Here is a 13,757-nt window from a genome sequence, read left to right as displayed (position 1 = left end):
TGCTAAAAACTTGTGAACCCTTCCAAATAGAAGAGCTACAGGAGCATGCCCTCAACTAACGCATAACAAAGCAACTGGCAAATGTGATCATCGATGCAACTGAAAGCACAGGAAAGCGAAACAAGGCACTAAACAACCTTTTAAACAGAGTGAAAACAAATCACGCTGTACCAAAGGCTGTGCACCAGCTTCCCTGACGTTAGGGAGGAAGGCAGTGTCACTGTGGTGGCTGGCATGGTCCCCAGGCCCACAGCAGTGGCTGTCCCACCTTGTCACCCTGCAGGGGCCATGACATGGAGGAGGCTGCCCCCCTTCCTTTGTGCCACCCAGTGCCATGGCAGCTCCTTGCAGCAGGCAGCAAACAAAGCCACACACTTTTCTCAAGTGTAAAGGGCATCTGCCACGTCCTGCTGGCCTACAAATCAATCTAACTCTGTGGCCGAGTGCCAGATCACATCAATTAGAGGGTATTACTGACTGAAGGAGCTCGGGAGACCAGATAATGAACTCTGGTACGGTGCAAGGGAAACTCGCTAATATTTGCTTGTTCCTCAAAGTGAAGGGGCTGATGAGGCTGCTGGCTTCATGCAGGGGCAATAGGATGAGCTGTTTTCCATGGCTGCCCGATTGCTCCTATTGAGGCCTGCGGGTAATTTTGGGCAATGTGCCCCCACAGCATCGCCACCTACAGCTGCAGCTGCATCCCAAGAGCCAGGAGCTCCTCGTGCTGGGGTTGGTGGGCAGCAGGAAGGTTGGCTATATGGAGCTTTTGAGTTCAAAAGTCTTGTTTGTGGAGCTCCCTGTAGGAGAGGGTCTGGGCCCGTCCACTTCAAAGCCTAGGCAATATGGCATCAGGCCATGCTAATATTTAATGTCATCCAGGGGGAGCATCCAGTACTCATCAGGAATGTGACCCCTTGGCCAGGCAGGAGAGAAAAGTGAATTTGGAATGAAGATTAATGAAAAAATGTGACAGAGTGGATAAATCACTGCAACGGGGTGTATTTGCTGAAATGGGCTCTCTTCCAGGCAGCCTCAGTGTGCAATAATAATAGTCCCTTCCAAGGATGATACTGGGAGGATCACCCCTAAATCAATTTAAAATTTTAGCCAAAGACATTCCACTGTTACCAGAAGGGATGGCCTGGCCAGGAAAACAGTGGCTCTTTGTTTATCAAGAAAAAGTAATTTTTTTCTTCCGGCTCTTGCAGATACTCTGAATTGGACTACTAGCCAGATATTTAATTTATCGTACTCTGACTCGGTTGTCAATTGATAGGATGCTTTGTGCTCTCTTTTGACCCCAAAGGACAACCACAAATTGACACCTTCCCTCTTGGATTTAGAAATAACTCATGCTGTCCTTGATGCAAAGCTGTGGCTGCCCCACATTGTGGCTTTGTCACAATGCCACAGTCCCACAGAAACTAAAAAAGGGAGAGAAATGGTTTTTATGCCCAAGGTGACACGTTTCACCTCCAGGAGGAAGACGCGGGCTTGGTTTGGGTGTGCACTGTGGGGACAGGGAGCAGGCCCAGCAGGCCCAGGCTGCCCACAGCACTCATCCCACCCCTGCCAGGGCAGACTGTCTGAAGTGAGGCTATATCTGCACTGCAACGTCCTGAAAATCACATTGTTTTCACTTGCCAAGGAACCAGCAATGCTGTGGACACCATAGTACCACAAAGAAAGCTCTGGAAAACACCCAGGTGGTCCAGGCACCTCCTGAGGGCTTGACTTCACCTGGGGCAGCTGTGTCTACTTTGTGGGCTTGGCCTTTAAAAGATGAAGGTGCTAAAAGCCTCCCTGCTTTGGGGGAAGGCATCTGCAGGGGTGGAAGGAAGCTAAGGCCTTGATATGAGGCCTTTGGAGCAGGAGGGTGCTCAGGGGCTCTTAGTGAAGCATACAGACCTCATGCTGAGAGGAGTTTATTTTTTAAAGGGACATTTGAAATGGCTTCCCCCTCTCTACAGAGAGCTTCCTCTGTGCTTCTGGAAGCTTTTGCCGCAATTAGATTTGAGCGTGGCTCTCTTTGCTTCCAGAGTTGATTACTTTTAATTCAATATGTCTGCTTTCATTAGGTTTCTTGTATACTGGCTTCCAACAACGAAAGGAAAAAAGTCAAACCTAGAGCTCCTGCTCCTCTGCTGTGTCATAGCACCAAGTTTGTGACCTGGATGTAGGAGAAGAAATCCCTGCTTCTGTCTTCAGAGGCCTGGAGGAAAAGTAGAACCCATCCAGGCGTCCTCATTTGGAGCTGTGCAATATTGCATGGGAAGGGAGCTGCTGCTTCCCTGGGCAGAGGAGAGGGAAAAGCATGGCTGATGGAAACCTCAGCTTCAACACTTGCCTGGAGCTCCCTCCATGCTGGTGAGTGTTTCGTGGCAATTCCCCACTGCTGTCCTAGGGGTGAGTAGTGGGGAGACCTTGGGTGGAAGGGCGTGGGTGTGCCTCGGCATCATGCTGTTTTATAATGACATAGTGAATCACATTCCTGTACCTTAATCCATCTGGTTTTATTGTGCTGTTAAAAAAAACAACTAAGGGCAGCTTCTGGTTGATACCATTTAAGATGCATCTTTTTCTAGATCAAAGCGTCAGCTGGTTGGTGTGTAATGAAAGAGTTGGGTATAATTTATGATAGCACTGTGGTATAATTGAGTGCCAAAAGAAAAGAGCAGAATAAAACCCTAAAGCATAGTTCTGAATTTAAACAAAACAATGGATTTTCAGTGTCAAATACTGGCCTTTTTCACCAAAAATATTTTTCTGCAGAGGTTCTAATTAGAAATTGATGCAATATGATGAGAAAAACATCAGTGTTGATGAAAGCAGTCAGGTGCAATACTCTTAATTCCTTTATTAACCAGGCAGTAATTATTCAAAGTATAATGCTTTTTCAGTGGCTGTTCAGGGTCAGGGTAGTGACTTTGCTAAAATGGGCACTGCTGATAATGATATTCACATAGGTTTTGGCCTTAAGCAGGAATATGGGAAGCCATTTTTCAGGCTTGATTGCAGTTTCTGTCCAGGATGCTCACATGGTCACCGCTTAGTGAGAGAAAGGGAGAGTGTTTCTGGAACCTTAAAATTGATTTAAAACTTTGGAAGTCTTTGGAAGTATGCGGAGAACAAGCTGAAGCACTGGCCCTATCTTGCCGCTTACAAACCCATTATGATAGCATGGCTACTGCTAAAAAAATCCATTTAGTTTAAAATATAAAATATATTTTGTTGAAGATCTCTTTCCTTATGGATTCAGCATGCTTAATGCAATTTTAATGTATTTTGACTGATTTGTGGTTTTCCTCTGAGATGCCTGGCCAAGCCCCAGTCATAAACACAGAGCTTTGCAACTAACATTTCCTAATACTGCTGTGAGCTGGCTGAGTTGAACCCTGAGAATAAATGCATCTAGAAGTTTTAAGCTGTGCATTGTTTTAAAAATGTATGTGTGATCACTGTTTTTTCTCCTGGTTAGCAAAAAAAAGAATGCTGGCCAGAGGGTATTAAATACTTTTAAAGAAAATATATTTAAGTGCAAATGCAAAGTAATGTAGATCGAAATAAAGAATTCCCATTGTTGCATTAAGACATGGTTAAAATTCAGGATTTAATATCCTTTATTTAAATCAAATCACCCAAGATGTAAAACCACAGGACAGCTAAGACAAGTGGTTTGAAGGCTGGCAAATCTGGGCTGACAGGGTCGGAGACAGCGATGGGAGGCAGAGGAAAAGAGGAATTTCAATTGCCCGGCCTGCATTAGGCAGCACTTTCACAGCATAAGCAGCTCAGCTGAAGCTGTTGCGATGGTGCTGAATGCACTGAATATGGCCCGAATGTGCTAACGGGGATTGTGTGCAGATAATATGAGGGGCCAGCATCAGTCTGGCTCTGGGGAAGTTGAATTTGTCTGTCTGGGAAAGGCACTGCCTTCATCTTTCGTGTGCTCCCTCTCTCTTCTGGGGCACCAGGGATGGCTGATAAAAGTGAGCCTGGTCAATAGGCAGGGTCTCTGTGCTCACTTCCTCCTTAGGTGTGCTGTGGAGACTGCTGGAGTCTGAGCACGGTGTTTTCTCCCTCCAAGTCCTGTGTTGGCCTGGTTTCTGAGCTCCAGCTGCATGGGCTGAAGTTACCTGCTGAGACCTGCAAGGGCCCAGCGAGCTGGGGACACCTTTGGATGCTGCAGCAGTGTTTGTGTGGTTCTTGGCTGGCATCGGTCCCTGTTTCTTTCAAAAAAAGCTTTATGCTCACTGTTTTCTGGAGTGTCTGCCCAAATTGAGCCACTGCTGGGCTTCAGTTCATGTCTGATCTCTTACTAGCCCTAGCAGCTGCTCTGAAAGCAGCATGGAGGCTGCAGTCTGTTTCTGACTAGGATATGGTTAATGATTTATCAGTGGGTTTTTGTTTCTGTGGCAAGCTGGGTTGCAGGCATGAATGTCCCTCTGCCAGAGGACTTGCTGCAGGGGTGAGCAGATATATATAAAGTGCCCAGCTCTGAGGCAGCTGAGTCCTTTAACAAGGTGAGAGAAACAGCAATTTCCCTATCCATTTTTCTCAAGAGGAGTTCCCTGGGTGCCTTTCACTCAGCATGTCCCTTGTTCTGTGCCCTCTTCAAAGAGACCCCACAGATGCTCCATGCTCTCTGTTCGTGAGATCTGGCAACTAGCAGCAAACCACAACTGACACAGTCTTCCAATGTAGAAGCTGTTTATTGCATTAGGTAAATACACTCGCAGTAAATTTGCATTATTTCCTCTGAGTGCAATTGCTGGTAGTATGGTATAATGATTAAAAATAACAGAAATAGCAGAGGCACTTGTTACATGCAGCCAAAATTACTGCCAAGCCCACTGATGCAGCCCCTGCTAACACAAAATTTCCTCTGGCCAGGAACATAGCTTTGCCAACCAGGCTCACAGGCTCAGCTTTGGTAGGAGCTGGAGTAACAAACATGTCTTGGGTGGGCAGGTCCCAACTCAAAGGCAAACAGGATGAAACTTCTGCTTTTGCCATGATTCTTAGTATTGCTTTAAGTTAGAGTGGTGAGGTTGTGTGTTTGTAATCATTGGTGGAAGGCAGAAATCAGAACAGGGTTACATTATCTTTATAAAAACAATCCTGTTGGTGTTGAGATAGTCGTGAACGGGCTGGATGCAGAGGAGGCCATTTTGTAAACAGACTTGATAGGTTATATTGGAAAGATAAGTGCCTTTTCAGAAAATTGAGCTACCCAGGGGGATCCTTCCTCTAAAATATTTTGGAAAAAAAATCTTAAAATGGTTTGCGTTAGCTGGAAATAGAAATAATGGCAAATACTTTTGTGAAGTTAACTTATTAATTTGCCTCCCCAGCATTTGTCACTGTTTGTTCTCATACAGGCTTCGTTCCTATGAGGGCTGTGCGTTACTGCCCCTGCCTAGCCAAGGACACAGCATGTGGCTGACCCTTGTCCCTGGGTAGTCAGGCAGCCTGCTCAGGGGCTTCAACCTAAGTGTGTGCCTAAGTCCTTAGCTGAACAGGGGCTTATTGGTGATGCACAGCAAAGCCAAAGCATGCAGGTACTCCTTGAGAGTGTTGGAGTCAGGAGTGGTGACAAGCACTGTTCTTGCTCTATCAGCTGCAAATGTAGCCAGGTAACTTGAAAACAGAAAGTGTCTCTAGCCTGGAAATAGATTAGTCTTATTTTTTTTGTTTGTTCTGTACCCCTGCTAGCATTAAAGTGTGATACTAGACTTGGTGACAAAAATGGATTCTAAACTTTAGCCCAGAGGACAGAAACAATCTCCTTTGAGCTAGGGCATCAGTTCCTATCCTATAGATAAGCACACTCATGAATAAGAGGTGACCATATTTTCTCAAATTATGGTGAACATCAGCATTCACACTTGTGAAAATATTCAATTATTGGTGGTTAATTGGCTAGCAGAAACTGAGGCTAAATAACAGCCTGATGCAACCTGCAGTGGGTAATTGAAGCAGTGGAGGTCTCTTGTTGGAGAATAGCAGGATAAGAGCTGATCCTCAAATCTCCTGCCTCCTGAATGGGATTTCCTAGAACAGAGATAACCAAAACTTGTGCGACTGAGCCTAGTGCAGAAGGCGCATGCAAAATTTTCCATGTACCTCGCGACCTGCTATTCTGTAATCATTGCTGAGCACCTTTCCTCCAGTGTCCTCAGAAATCAGTGGAATAGGCAATAAAGGCAGATGCCATTGGCATGACCAGGGATATTCCAATCTCAGTGAGAGAGAATGGAGGGCTGGACAAGTTCTATGCCTGGGGAGAACTTTACTTGCTGTATACTGAGATTCAGACCTTCTCCCCCTTTAGTTTCACAAGGAAGACCTGTAAATCAATACCTTATTTTCATGTCCCTATCTAAGGCTGTCCAAGTGCTTTTTATGGTGGTATGATACAGACAAAAATGAGACAAGTTACTGTTATTGTACCAATTTTACAAGTGCATAGACTGAGGCACAGAGAAACTTGACTTGTATGATGGCCAAACAAATCTGTCACAGCTGAGAGCAGTAACCTACAAAGTTTACATCCTAATCCTTTGCTCCAACCTTTGTTTCTATCTTTCTCAACCACTGTACCTTGTCTTATGGCAAGAATCTAGAAGCCATTTAGGATGGTAAAGAAGTGAAATGCCCTTCTTACAAATTTGTGCTTTCAGGTCTTGTCTACTCATGACACTTGGGGTTGCAATACCTACTTCTTATTGCTTCAGCAACTCTTTACAATTAGGCCCAATGTGTACTCAGTAAAGGTTGGCTGTGGGCAAACCTTAGAACTTGAGGAATATTGGACACAGGAATCCCTCAAACACCACTCTTCAAAAGGTAAATAATAAATTTCCAAAGCTCCCTTGTTTGTTTATGCCTTCTTTCATAATGGCTTTCTTCATGAAGTGAGAGAAGGAAATGTACAGATAATCATCCTACAAATTTGTGGAAAAATTCTTATAAAGGTGCTGAGCTTGTTCGAGGTAGAGAGCATGTTATTGTATGCTACTGTATCTGTTATGCTAAAGAATCTGACAAAGCTAGGAGCCATGTCTTTGCTTATTGTCTTTAATCTCTGTGTGTGATCCCACTGAATTGTGCCTGAAAGGAAAGGTCAATGAAGTTTCATGTGGAATCGCTCTTTGAAAATCATGGCAAGTTCAATGTAGTTGAAGCCAGTGGTGTCCAAGTTCTGCTCCATGAATTTCTGGTGTCTATCAAGCTCATTGCAAGTGGTCTGGTACATCTGGGTAATCCACAGACCTATGGCAGATGACAAAATATCTAGTGTTTTCCAGGAGTAGGATAGAGCAAGGTGAGGCTGCAGAGTCAACCATACTCCATGACCACTTAGGAACTGTAGGTTGGGTACTTCTGTACTCTGATCACTGGAAATATGACTGCAGTGTGGTAGGGAGCATATGTGCACAACCACATTATCTGAGAATAAATCTGCTCATAGCACCCTCCTTAGCCATGGCATTTTAGTGTTTCTGCTCAATGATGCTCTGGGATACAAAACCTGTTCCTTTTTCGAGACACAAATATAATGACTCAGGAAGTTATTTGAAGCAAACATTCAGGGAAGATAAAATATTCTTGTTGCTTTTCTGTTTTCTGAACAAAGCCCTGAATTTGTGGGAGATATTGAGAGGGCAAACTGTGCTACAGCTACAGGAAAAGTCTGGAGAGTCTTGTGCTACTTGAGTTACAATGATCACTGTTTTCATTAAAATGCATGTTGCTGCATAGTATTAACTGTGCTGCCAGAATGGCTTGCCAATATCCTGATCTGTTGAGCAAGAATCATCTGATCTACATGCTCTTAAAGATATTGCAGTTGCCCTGCATGTCTGAAAATGGCTATTTGTGTTTGCCTTCCAGGTAGGGAAAGGCCTCCTAGATTGCAGCATTTTATGGCTCTGTCTAGTGAAGTCCTTTCAGTCATCGAGATGCTGCTCCTCCCACGTAGACGTAGGGATGGCGCTGTAAGGGTCCATGATGACTTTTGCACAGCGAATGATCATCACAATCAAGAAAAGGCAGAGGAAGACAAAACATGCTAGTGTCAGTCCCTTGTCCACATCAACGTACACAGGTTCTGGGGTTGGTCCCTCCATTGCTTTTGCCGCTCCTTATCTGGGTTTATATTTACTGCTAACATCATCGACCACCTGCAAAACAAACAGTGTTAGACACTGGTGACTGCTGCCCTGAGCGTGGGGAACCTTGGGTACAACTGGAAACAATATCTGGAATATCTGTGATGTATTCTTGGAGGGAAATAAACCTGCTGGAGATGTCACGGCTTGGGTACCAGAGCTGTGAGCAGGAGAACACTAGTCTCCATCTTCATTTAGCCCATGAATCTTTCTTGCTAAGATGCTAGACAATAGAAACAGATTCTCTCAAAAGAAAAGAGAAACAGTGGTAAATGAACACTATCCACTTGAAATATCATCTCTTAAGAGGTCCAGACACTGTTCTTGTCTCAGTTATTTCCCAGTCATAAAAATATTTCCTCTTCTCTGTTAATGTGGAAGACCAGACAAATGGCAGAACAGACTGTTTCTATCCCAAACTTTCCCTCTGTCCAAACACTTCCTGTCTCTCACTGGCACAAAGCAAAGTGAAAATTATGCGTACTTATTTTCCATAATGTTTAATCTCTGCTACTTGTAGGTTCTTTAGGCAATCCATTATTTTTAGGAGCAATATCCTTTTAAGTGCGTGTTTTATCACCCAGAGAGCTATGGGTGATTATGGGATTCCTACGTGGGTTATTTAATGCAGATGTGTGCGTTGCTGAAGGTCTCTTCTGACCTCATCTGAATCCATAAGCAGAATCGATTCAGCAGAGGCACCCTTCTGGAGGTATGCTGCTGGGTAATGTGTGAGCTGGTACCCCAGACTGCTTCAGTATGATGATGGTGTGGGAGAGGAACTGAGCTGACTCACAGAATGAGTCATTGCCCAGGGATGGGGAGACTCTTCCTGACAGCCACCCCTGGTCAAGGTGGGAGGTAGAATTGCTGAGGGTTTCTACTGTAGAAAGGTAAGAACATGGAATGCCTCTTTAAAATAAACCACTGTGTCTGTTGTATCACAGCAAATAACCAATCTGCAAACTGATCCCTGTTTAATTTAGAGAAGAGAGATGGGGAGAGAAGATATTAAACCACTGGGGGAATTGGGTGGAACTTGGGTATCAGATGGTGTAGTTGCTCTCCCTCACTGCATTAATGCAGTTATAAAAACCCAGGCACAGGCTTTGTCTACGCAGCCAAATTTGCCCAGCACCATTTCCAGGGATCTGATGCTGCTGACAGGGCTATTTCAGTAGCAACTCACATCTGGCTGCAGCACTGTGTTCTTGTAGCATCTTGCTGTGCCAGCTGTGGGTGTCCCAGCAGCTACCAAACTCTTATGCCCTGAGAATTTTTCCCAGGGTGAACTGAGGACCTTTTGTTTAAAATAAATAAAATAAAAAAAAATAAAAATCACAGCACTTCCTCTCATAATTTACTTCCTTTCAAGTTGTTTTCCAGTCTCGCCAACTCCCAGCTCCTACAACGTATAATTCAGCTGGGCTCTCTAGCCTATTTCAAGCACAAGGATGGCTGATTTCTATTTCCTGAAAGCACAGAAATTACTGCAACAGCCAGTCCTGCAGCAGGGAGTTGAAAGAGATGCTGATGAGACAGAAGTGCATGAAACCAAGCAGACATTTCGTGCATTTACCAGTCCGGTAACCAACAAGTTTAGGCTTACAAAGAAGTTTCTGAGGAGTGGGGTAAGATTTGTGATGCTCACCTGGCCTGACTAGAGGTCTTTGATAATAGCGAGGACTCTTACCAGTATTGCTAGAAGGAGTTGCTCTGGGAGAAGATCCTGCTGCTGCTCCAGAAGACCCTGGAACCCAAAGTAGTATGGGTTCAAATCTATCACAGGAGTCACCACAGTTGGATATTAGCAGTTATTGTGATTCTGGGCTGTCTGAGGAAGAGTGGATTCAAGGAATGGATAAAAGTTTGACAGATTTTCATTGAGGCTTCAGGACTTGGAGGGATTTTAGTCACTCTCTGGTTAGGAGACTTCATAGTTTCCAACGGAGCCTCCAGTGTTGAGAAAATAGCACCGGATTTGATGATGGAAAAAACAATTCTGCAGAGGCTTTTAGACCTATTTTGCTAGCCAAGAGACCTTACACTATAACTTAAAGCTTATTTTGCTGAGCAAGAGTAAAGACTTCGTCAGCAAGGCTGAGTATTAAGTGTGGATGCTTTTTCTTGCGGAGCAGAAGAAAAAATTTGTTGTCAAAACTACTAACGTAGCCTTGCCTTTTTTGGTACTCTTGTGAAGGTCCCAGAGGCATGGATTTGATTCTTCCCTCCTGACCTTCTGGCTGTTGTACCACATGCTATTATTTCTACAGAAGTTAACTTAGTATGAATATCAGAACTACCTTGAAATTTCCATCAGGAATAATCTTTGAAAAGTTGCATTTTCAATTAAATGTACCTTTAAAAAAAACTTAGTGTTCTGAGATTTCATTGGGAGAACCAAACCCTTGAATATCTTTTCAAATGGCATCACAAATCTCATGGGAGATGTGGTTAAAGTGTTCCTTTACCCATAGGACTGTCTGGATGTTTCCTATGAAACACCTGAGCTATCATGCAGCCCCCTCTCCTACCGAAAGGAAAGGACATGCTGGGCAGAAAGCTTTACCTAGAGATCAGAGTGAAAGCATGTGGCATCTGATCTATAGTTCACGCAGGAAATTAGTGACAGCTTGAGTCTGATTTTTTTTCAGGCTTAAGTTGATATGTTTTGCCAAAATGTCAACGTTTTCAGTGGGGATATGAGGATTTTTTCCCAGAAAGCTGTAGTCTTGAGGTTGAACAAATTGTACGTCTTCCTTCTGCTCTCCCCATAAACGGAAGGCTTCTACGATGTGGCTATTATTCTGCATTAAGTCAATAGAGATGGAAAACATATTTCTTGGGGCTGGCCAGAAGGGCCTGGCTTTGGGTCAATCTCCTCACTCACAGCTTGGCTGCTCACCTGGATCTGTCCGTGCAGCAGCACTGTGGGAGGGGAAGGCTTCCCCTGCAGACCCAGCCTGTCAGAGCAGTGCCACCATAATGCCTGTGCTCGAGTTGCGTGGCGGATCAGTTGTCAGAAGGCATTTGGCGGTGTTCTGCACTGTTAGTTACTGCAATCCCATTTCAGCATGCTTGGCAGTGTAGGGACAGCCATTAGCACTGAGCGGGTCTAGGTGCTGGCATGGGGTTGTGTCCGGGGTAGTTTGCTGTTTCCAGATTCATTTATTGCTGCTGGAACATACCGCTGCTCTAGATCAGGCCTCTGGGGATCGGACCAGCAAGAGAGGAACACTTGCAAAGGAGTTATTTGCTCAGATGTCTTCGCATCTTCACCAGGACAAGTTATGTTAAAGCACAGTCAGGCCCTGCCTGTGCATCCCACTGGTGCTCTCAGCCACGGGGGATGTGCTGGGTGCATTAGCAGACCAGTTTTGCACATCCCAGTCTGGCTCGTGAAATCCATCAGGCCAGCATAGTGCTACTGAAACTAGTTCTCGCTCCTGCTGCAGACTAGTAGGCTGGATGCTTTGCTCTTATTTACCAGCACTGGTGATGCTGACAGCATATGTGTGGGGAGAAAAAAAGATTAGCAGAAACAATTATAAATGTTCACACTTGACTGATCAAGATTTCTCTGAATAGCTGAATTTTAGAAAATGACTTTTTCCAGGTTAGTAGAATAATATTTTTAATTTCTTCATATCTGTTGAAAACAATTTGGTTTAATAAAAGCCATCAGATGAAGAACGCTCCCAGACTCAAATTTATCAAGCAGTTTAGCAGTGATGCGTCTGCTCTTCTGTAAATCCCCAGGTGTTTCGATATAATCTCTGAGAATAGATGGGCATCACAGGTAACCTCTTGGAAATGTTCATAGGGCTGTCTGTTTTCTTGCATCTAGACGAGACCACCTATAAACTCTGGTGGCCAGAACCCAGCCCAAAGCCTTTGTTTGCAGTGACTCGTTTAAGAGATTTTTGTCTCTGCAGCTGCAGCACCCCAGGGATGGAGCTGTGCCAGCTTGTTGCAGTGGTCAGTGTAATTCAGTACCAAAAGCGCCTGTGTGCATCTGGCTCCATGTGGATTGCCTGGCCAGGACCAGGCACCTTTGTATCTCTTCAGAGGGGTTGGCATCATCTGGTTTGGAGGCTCTTGTCCCCCCTGCTTCTTGTCTGACCACTGTTGCAGTCAGGAAATCCTGTGGTCTATGAGTTGTGTGGAATGATGGGCAGGGACCATGGCCTGGGGATGAAGAACTCATGTAACTCAATGGAGAATCTGTTCCAAATATTTGGTCTTCGCCTTTGTTTCCTAGCACTTTTTGCATGGAATGCCACAGGTGAGAGGATATATTCTTTTTTTTAAATGTTGGCATCCTCTTTCATATGTCAGCTGTGTTGCAGCTTCTATATAATGCTTGTGCTGATTGGTGTGGCTGAATTTCAGGTTCATTCATACCAAGGTAAAGTGCTTTAAAAGATGTTTTCTTTTCCCCAGACCTGAAAATCTTGGCACTGTCACTTTAAACACAAGCTAATAATGTACCATGTAGTGCAGAGCGGTTGTCTAAACCATACCAGTTCTTACACTGGTTAATTATATTTCCACTCATCTCAACCCATAGAATACATTTCAAAACGCTTTAATATTCTCTGCTCTCTTCCCAAAACAATAAGTGTGCAGAGGGAAGGGAAACTATGCAATTTCATACATGCAAGCAGATTCTTACCTTCCAGACCTGGGTAGAAAGCCTGTCACATCCTGGCATGACAGCATTGTGGAGTTAAAATCCTTTCTGTAGTCATATTTTAAAAGTTTTGTTAGTCAATGTGGTTTCAGCTGCATTCAGGCTCCACTCAGGTTCATGTCCATCCAGACCTGGAAGCAGTTCTTGTCACCGGTGTGTTCTGGAAAAAAAAAAAATCACAATTGCACATCACGCAGGATGTGGGCGTTGGAGTCATTAAGCAGTAGGGACTCACTTCAGTGACAGCCTGAGGCAATCATACAGTCAGATGCGAGATGGGAATTTCTGGCAAAAATCATTGAACATTTATGATGTATAGAGAGCAATGTTTGAGCCCAAAGTTATGTTACTTCTTAAGCAAAACCCATGCTTTTAATCTATAGTGAAAGATGAACCAGATCTGAATTGATGCTGCTCAAGAGTCTGCCTCTTTAGTTGTTTTTCTTTAAAAATGGCCAGAATTGAAGTGAAACATTTCAACAACCTAAAATAATATGGTTGATCTGAGCTGATATAGCAACGCTTTAAAAACGGTTAATTTGATTTTTCAGTCTGATTGGGGATGGTATTTTTACACACAATAATTTCAACCAAACAAAAGTTGTTGGGTGACAAACACGTTTCCCCGCTCAGTTTTGCTAACTGAACTTTCTGGTACTATTTGGAGCAGACAGTTGTAGGACAAGACATCTGTCAAAGCTGGAAGAGAGGAGATAGTGGTAATTAAAACTGAAGCAGTAACAGCTTGCCTGATTGTTTTCAGGATGCTTACAGAGGTGGTGAGACTTAGATGCTGGTATGGAAAAGATGTAAGAGTTAAGATGTGAAGGCTGGAGAGAAGAATGAGCCAAAGATGACCCCAACCCCAAATCCCAGGTGAAGGAAGC

General features: G+C 44.1%; 1 protein-coding gene and 1 long non-coding RNA gene across 4 annotated transcripts in view; one reads left to right on the top strand and one right to left on the bottom strand.

Moving 5' to 3' along the window:
- Window positions 1–1,454: 1,454 nt before the first annotated feature.
- Window positions 1,455–13,757, top strand: part of LOC121075823 — a 35,094-nt gene continuing 22,791 nt past the window's right edge. The window contains exon 1 of the long non-coding RNA XR_005823176.1: window positions 1,455–2,370. This is a non-coding gene — a long non-coding RNA (uncharacterized LOC121075823). The remainder of the gene's footprint in view (window positions 2,371–13,757) is intronic.
- The window catches only part of CTXND1 (cortexin domain containing 1), a 36,920-nt gene continuing 27,865 nt past the window's right edge, over window positions 4,703–13,757 (bottom strand). For 2 of the 3 annotated variants that reach the window (XR_005823175.1, XM_040569472.1), the window contains 3 exons: window positions 12,853–13,030; window positions 9,871–9,927; window positions 4,703–8,189 (listed from right to left, as the gene is read on the bottom strand). Coding sequence is in view for 2 of the 3 variants with exons in the window: in XM_040569472.1 (XP_040425406.1) it covers window positions 7,956–8,135 (180 nt within the window). In the remaining variant the exon portion in view is untranslated. The remainder of the gene's footprint in view (window positions 8,190–9,870; window positions 9,928–12,852; window positions 13,031–13,757) is intronic. The other variant, XM_040569473.1, reaches the window with a different exon arrangement.

Source organism: Cygnus olor, chromosome 11 (genome assembly GCF_009769625.2).
Source record: "Cygnus olor isolate bCygOlo1 chromosome 11, bCygOlo1.pri.v2, whole genome shotgun sequence".
NCBI lineage: Eukaryota > Metazoa > Chordata > Aves > Anseriformes > Anatidae > Cygnus > Cygnus olor.
The sequence above is the reverse complement of the archived record's forward strand: the minus strand, read 5'-3'. Positions and strand labels throughout refer to the sequence as shown.